Source organism: Chamaea fasciata, unplaced genomic scaffold (genome assembly GCF_029207755.1).
Source record: "Chamaea fasciata isolate MVZ Bird 193981 ecotype frontalis unplaced genomic scaffold, bChaFas1.0.hap1 SCAF_11, whole genome shotgun sequence".
Classification (NCBI taxonomy): Eukaryota; Metazoa; Chordata; class Aves; order Passeriformes; family Sylviidae; genus Chamaea; species Chamaea fasciata.
In genome coordinates, this window is record NW_027094096.1 from 20,781,365 (window position 1) to 20,787,328 (window position 5,964).

Genomic DNA, 5,964 nt, shown 5'->3' on the forward strand with positions numbered 1-5,964 from the left:
TTTTGTTTGGTTGGAATAAATTTATTTCATCTGTCTGTAAACAAGGTGTTTTTAATAGTTATGGCATTTTTTGAAATGCATATTAAATCAGATGAGTTAGACTGTATCCCAGATGTAACAAAGTGCAGGGAAAGAAATGGACAAATCAGCAACAAGAATTTGTTTAAATCTGTACATTATCCACAAGGCCCAACAATAGAAGCAAATACTAGAATGTCCCTAAGGTAGTGCCAGTCAAAAGAAACCCTCGGAGTCAGTTAAAATCCATCTCACAATAGCAACAGTTCATTTTTTTTTTTTTTTAACAATAGTATGGCACAGAATACATATTAAAAAATTCATCACAAGACAGCCAAGTCAGTTATTCCAACCACTACCATCTCCCATTTATTCTTTAGTATACAGAGTTCTGCAGTTCTTGCAATGGACATACAGGTCAGAACCGTGCCTGAACTGAGTTTGGTTACAGACATTTCAGATGACTCGTGCACAAGGCAGCTCACTCCATCGTTTCTGCAGCAAGGGTGTGACAGGCCAGATGAAGATTTTTAAATTTGAAATGGTATTTTGACAGTTTAGCTTACAAACTACCGACCTTCATCCAAACAGTGGCTTCAGAGCAGCCAAACTGCACCACTGAGTGATCTGGCAGAAAGACTGAAGCCAGTCAGAGCTCCCAGGGTAGCTGAAGGTGGCAGTTCTCCACAATGACATTGCAGTTTCATATTAAAAAAAAACAACACCCCCCACCCCCCGACCCCCAAGCTGCAAATTAAAATTGGTCCTATGAGAAACTGAAACCAGACACACTCCAGCTGGTTATACCAGGCTAGCTAAGGGCCACAGTGGCAGCCTTGCACAAGTCAACTACAGAACAGGAGCTGGCAAAAAAAAAAAAGTGCCTGAGCTATTGTAATGATGGAATGTCTGGGGAGTCCCTAGGATGGTGGTTTAAGGTCATGGGAGGAAGTACATCTGTACCCTTTCATAGTTTTGTGATTGCACTTGTTAAGCAGTACAACCTTCAGACAACATCAAGAAAAAGCAAGAGACTTAAGCCTACAGTGAAGTGCAATGACAAAACTAATGTGACATTAATAGCTTTTGAGTGGCAAATTGGTTAAACAAACCAGGCACTATAAAAATGGGTGTAAGCAAACACATGGGTTTAAAAAACAGAAACAGAGGGACAGAAGTGAAGATATGCACGCACTTTTTTCCTCCCAACCGTGCTCTGTGAAAGGAAGACTAGTGAGCTGTGACTTGCTCAAAGTGCTCAAGAGGCATTGATCAAATTAGATTGTACAATCGGCACCTTGTTTAGTATCTCAGTTTAGTTGTCAATATCACACTAATTGCTAAGATGAAGCAGAGCCTACACTTGGCAAGTTCCCCTCCCAAGTTTCAAGTTATCATGCATATCCTCGTCATGGTGGTGCCAGACGGGCTCGGTTACCTACAGTGGTTACAGAGATGAACAAGGGGGAACTGGAGTTATGACAGTAGGAAATGGGTAAATAAAAAAACACAAACTACCATCTACGGTCTGGTAGCACTGAGCACAAGCGGGTGGTGGTGCAGACAGCTGCTAGGTGGATGGGGAGAGGCTGCTCAGACATCAGACCTCCTCAGGTATAAAGCCAGTTCATATGCTTTCTTGTTGAGTGTCCCTCCATGGACACCTTCCTTTCCCATGACTATAACCAATGCTGGAGTACACAAGGAAACAAAACAGAAATAAAAAGAATTAAAGGGAAAAAAAAAATAACACCTTTCCCCACCAACAAAGGGATACAAAGGAGACACAGGTTCATACCCCATCACCCTGCATTGCTAGTAAAGTTTCCAGAATGTAAGGTTTAAAGCTCACCGCCAGGAAAGTTTAATAGCAATCTTCCCCTAATACTTAACAGTCTGCCTAACAACTAGAACCCAGAGTCTCTCAAGTATTTTGCCATTGAGTATGCCTTCTTATTCAATCCGCCTCCATGGACCCCTTCTTTGCCCATTACAAAGACCAAGACTGAAAGAGAAAAGAAAAAAAGTTTTAAAAAGAGTGTGTTAGACATGGAAATAATGCAAGTTTCAGGCAGTGCAACAAACACCCTTCAAGATTTAGTATTTGGGTATTAAGCTAGTTTAACAATTTTATTAAAACAGAGATGTAGATAGGGCTGGGAAAAGGCACAAGCTATTCTCAGGAATTTTATTCAACTCTGGAAGTTGTAAGAGTTCGCTGCTAAGAAAAATGCCACCAGCTATCAAAAAAAGCATTATGGTGCCTCTCACCATCAGTCATCACCCAGCAAGGAAATCCTGGTAGCAGTTTAAGCACCTGTGTGTGCCCAAGTGTGACTGGAGAGTGGCAAAAGGAAACTCCCGTGATCTGTGGTGCAGCAGTCACTGCTGATACAGGAACCAGAGTAATTGCCCTGATGCTGGTAAAAAACCCCAGAGTTGAGTTGGGCTGAGACTTTCCATGCAGTAACACAGCTATAAACCACACTTTCTACATAAGACAAAACACAGGGACAATTGTCATGCTGCTGTTCTCCCCACTCCCCAATTCCAGCGAGGTGTCCCAGACTGTCTGGTGAAAGGAACACTGGAGGCTCACCAGCAAGAGCCATTGTGAGCTGCCATCAGATGTCCCCCAGCAGGGAGGGGGACACAGCGAGCACTGGGAATGCTGCAGCCAGTCTGCCTACACATGATCATACATCGGGGCCTCAAGCTGCGCCACGGACGGTTTAGGTTGGATATTAGGAAACCTTCCTCACCAAAAGGGCTGTCCAGCCCTGGCACTGCTGCCCTGGGCAGTGGTTCAGTCCCCATCCCTGGAGGGATTTAAAAGCCATGTGTTGGTGGCACTTGAGGGCATGGGTCAGTGGTGGTCTTGGCAGCACCAGGAGAAAGGGTTGGACCCTGTGATCTTGGAGGGCTTTTCCAACCTTAATGACTCTATGATTCCATCTCCACAGAAATCTGCTCATAAAAGCTTAAGACAGTTCTCACTGGCATTTCACAAGTCAGAACTCTGCTTGTTTCACTTCAGTGCTGCCAGCCCTCTTCCTGCATGCCTGCCCTGGGCTTTAGCCTGCTCTGCCTTTGGTTTTACACCTGTAAGCAAAAGTCTTATCACTCATGAACCTGCTCCACAGCCAGCCCAAAAATGCTAGCCCAGGTGTTCCCAACATAAGGCACACCACTCCCAGACAGTATTTCATATCCCAGATGAGTGGCTGCCCCATAATAGGTTTTACTGTAAGTTAACTGAAGAGCACAAGGAGCAGGTGTGTGAGCATGAAGCACATTTCTCAGTGGTACAAACTAGACGGGCTTTTTCTGCCTGGACAGACTTCAGCAGGCTCAATAGGAAGTGCAAGAAGAGTTAGTGTAGAACTTTTTAAGTAGGAGCAGCTCATACATGAGATTCACATCTTTGCAGAATAAACTTTCCATCAAGCAATTCACAACAAGAAAGCTGCAGTCACTGCCTGTCACTAAAAGACCCCTCCTGAGCTTCAGGTATCAAGTGATGGAATAGCAGCTAAGCCTCCCTGGAGCTGCAGCCTGCTTTTTCCTGCTTGCCAGAGACCTGTTAACCACTGCACAGCCTGGTGTTGGGCTGGGATGCAGGTGGGAACGGGGGAAGGACTCAGCTAGAGCACTGCCATCCACCCCTTGCATCAGTTCCCAAAATTAGTCATTAAATACAGGAGTTTGGTTTTCTTAATAGCTGGAGCCTATGCTTAGGGTCACATTCCTAATTTAGTGATCTGAAGGTAGACAAAAGGGTGCTTACCTCGTCCAGCTCTGCCTACAGCAACATTATATGTCGGCTCACCACCTTGACTCTTTGTCCTGATGTCCATTGTGCAGTCGCCATCGACATACAGGCTATCTCTGATCACAGAGCACTTCTTTGCACCAAGGGTCAGACCATTGGTGAAGAAACCCTCTCGGTCTTTTCCTACAATCATATCTATTTCTCCTGGCTGTCAAAGAAAAGAGCTCAGAGTTAGCACGGCAGGGTATATTGCTGTAATCTCCATTTAGAACCGGCCCCGTCTCGTGCGGAGAGGCCGAGGCCGTGATTTCCCCTCGCTCCCCGCAGGAAGTGCTCCAGAACACAGGGCTTTGTTAGGCGCAGTCTGCGCTGCTCCGCGGCCGCTGCGCGCGGGGGAGCCTCAGCCCCGGCGATCGCGGGCCCGAGCCCGTTAACGGCGCCGGGCGTGTGTCGGAGCCTGACCCCGGGCTGCCGCGGACTCTGCCCGCACCTGCCCCGGGAGATCAGCCCGGGGCCTGCCCGCACCCGCGGCATCAGCCCGGCCCCGTGCCGCCCGCGGGGCCCGGGCCGCTCCCGCCGCCCCTCGGGAAGGGCCCGGGGCTCGGGGGTGCGGCGAGGGCCCGGCCGCACCGCGGCGGCCGCAAAGTGCAGCGTCACGGCGGGCCCGGCCCCCCGACCGCGGCCCAGGCGGCCCCGCTCCGCCTCGGCCGGGACCGGGCCCGCCGCGCCCGGGGCGGGGCCGCGTGGGGCCGGGGCAGCCGCGCCGGCGGCGCCGCACGGCGCTTCTCTCGGGGCGGCGGGGCCGGGCGGGCCGGGGGCGCGGGCGGGCAGGGCGGGGGAGCATCAATGGCAGAGCGCCATCTTGGCGGAGAAAACATGGAGCCGGCGGCGCGGCGGCGTCCGAGCCGCCTTCCCCCGCCGCCCGCCCGCCCCGCACCGGGCCCGCCGCCCGCACCCCCCGCCCCGGGCCGCGGCCGCCCCCGCCCGCGGGACCGGCCCCGCGCCGCTCCCGACGCGCACAAAAAGGCGGCGCGGGCGGCCGGGCCCGCGCCCCCCGCCCGCAAGGTGCCCCCGTCCCCCGGCCGCGGCCCGCCGCCCCCGCCGCCGGCCGCGCTCCTGCCGGCCGCGCTCCCGCCGGTCCCGCTCACCGTGATGCTCTGGAAGATGCCGCCGGCCGTGGCTGCCCAGACGTACTTGGCGTCGCAGTAGCCCACAATGGCGGCCTCCTGGCAGCAGCCATCGCACATCAGGTTGTCCACGTAGCTCTGCCAGCCGGCCATGATCGCGGGGCGGCGGGCGAGGGCGAGCGGGCAGCGGGCGGGCCGGGGGCGCGGGGCGGGCGGCGGTCCCGGCGGTGCGGCGGCGGAGCGGACCGAGCGCTGCGGCGGCGGCGGCGCGGCCCAGCCCAGCCCTGCGCTGCCGCGCCGGGGGCGGGGGGAGGAGGGGCGCGGCCGGCACCGCCCCCGCGGCCGGGGGGAGCGGGCCCGGGGCGGGGCCGGGCTGAGGCCCGGTGCTGGGTGCCCGGGGCTCGATGCTCCGTGCCCGGGGCTCGGTGCCCGGGGCTCGATGCTCCGTGCCCGGGGTCGGGGCCGCTCGGCCGTGGGAGGTCGGTGCGGGCAGTCCCGGGACTGCTGCGAGGAGCCGGCCCGGCCCAGCCCGGCTCGGCCCGGTGGAACTGCGGAGAGGGCGGTGCGGGACCCTCCCCGCGCCCGGCTCGGACCGCTCGGGGCGGAGGCGCGGCGGGGCCGGAGATCCGTGCGGCCGCCCCGCCGGCCCCGCCGGAGGCCGGGAGCGGCCGGGATCGGTGAGTACCGGCGCTGGCGCCTTCCCGCGGAGCCCGGGCCGGGCTGGCCGGACGCGGCTCCCGGGGCTCCGGGAACGGCGCTGCCGTCCCGGCGGGCGGCCCCGGGGGGCCCGGAGGGGTCCCGGCCGTGCTGCCGGGCAGAGCGGTCCCGCTCCCCACACGGAGAGTCCGCGCCCCGTCCCTCCCGTGCCCCGCTCCGCCGTGCCCTCACGGCCCCTGTGCAGTCGCTGCATTCGTGTTGTTTGTGCAATCTCACGTCTGCCTTCGCCGCCTCGGTGTGCGGTTGACCCCCTGCCTGCCCCGCCCGTGCCCTCCATCCTCCCGGACCCCACGGTTGCTTCCCTGTCAGATACCAGCATCTGCTCCATTT

General features: G+C 56.4%; 1 protein-coding gene across 2 annotated transcripts; it reads right to left on the reverse strand.

Annotated features, from left to right (window-relative positions):
- PFN2 (profilin 2) lies at positions 1-5,185 on the reverse strand. Of its 2 annotated transcripts, none has more exons than XM_066193600.1 (3): positions 4,939-5,185; positions 3,806-3,998; positions 1-1,709 (listed from the first exon to the last, which is right to left on the reverse strand). In XM_066193600.1, the coding sequence occupies exons 1-3, from the start codon at positions 5,068-5,070 to the stop codon at positions 1,612-1,614; spliced, it is 423 nt and encodes a 140-aa protein (XP_066049697.1). In that variant the 5' UTR covers positions 5,071-5,185; the 3' UTR covers positions 1-1,611. The 2 variants fall into 2 exon arrangements, with proteins under 2 accessions (XP_066049697.1, XP_066049695.1); XM_066193598.1 differs by having other exon boundaries at positions 1-2,023; positions 4,939-5,179.
- Between the last annotated feature and the right edge of the window lie 779 nt (positions 5,186-5,964).

Coding starts and splice junctions, on each gene's coding strand:
- PFN2 (XM_066193600.1), bottom strand. CDS start 5,070: ATGGCCGGCTGGCAGAGCTACGTGGACAACCTGATGTGCGATGGCTGC. Junction 3,999..4,938: donor GCATCTTCCAGAGCATCACG/GTGAGCGGGACC, acceptor TTTCTTTGACAG/CCAGGAGAAATAGATATGAT. Junction 1,710..3,805: donor TGTAGGCAGAGCTGGACGAG/GTAAGCACCCTT, acceptor TGTGTACTCCAG/CATTGGTTATAGTCATGGGA.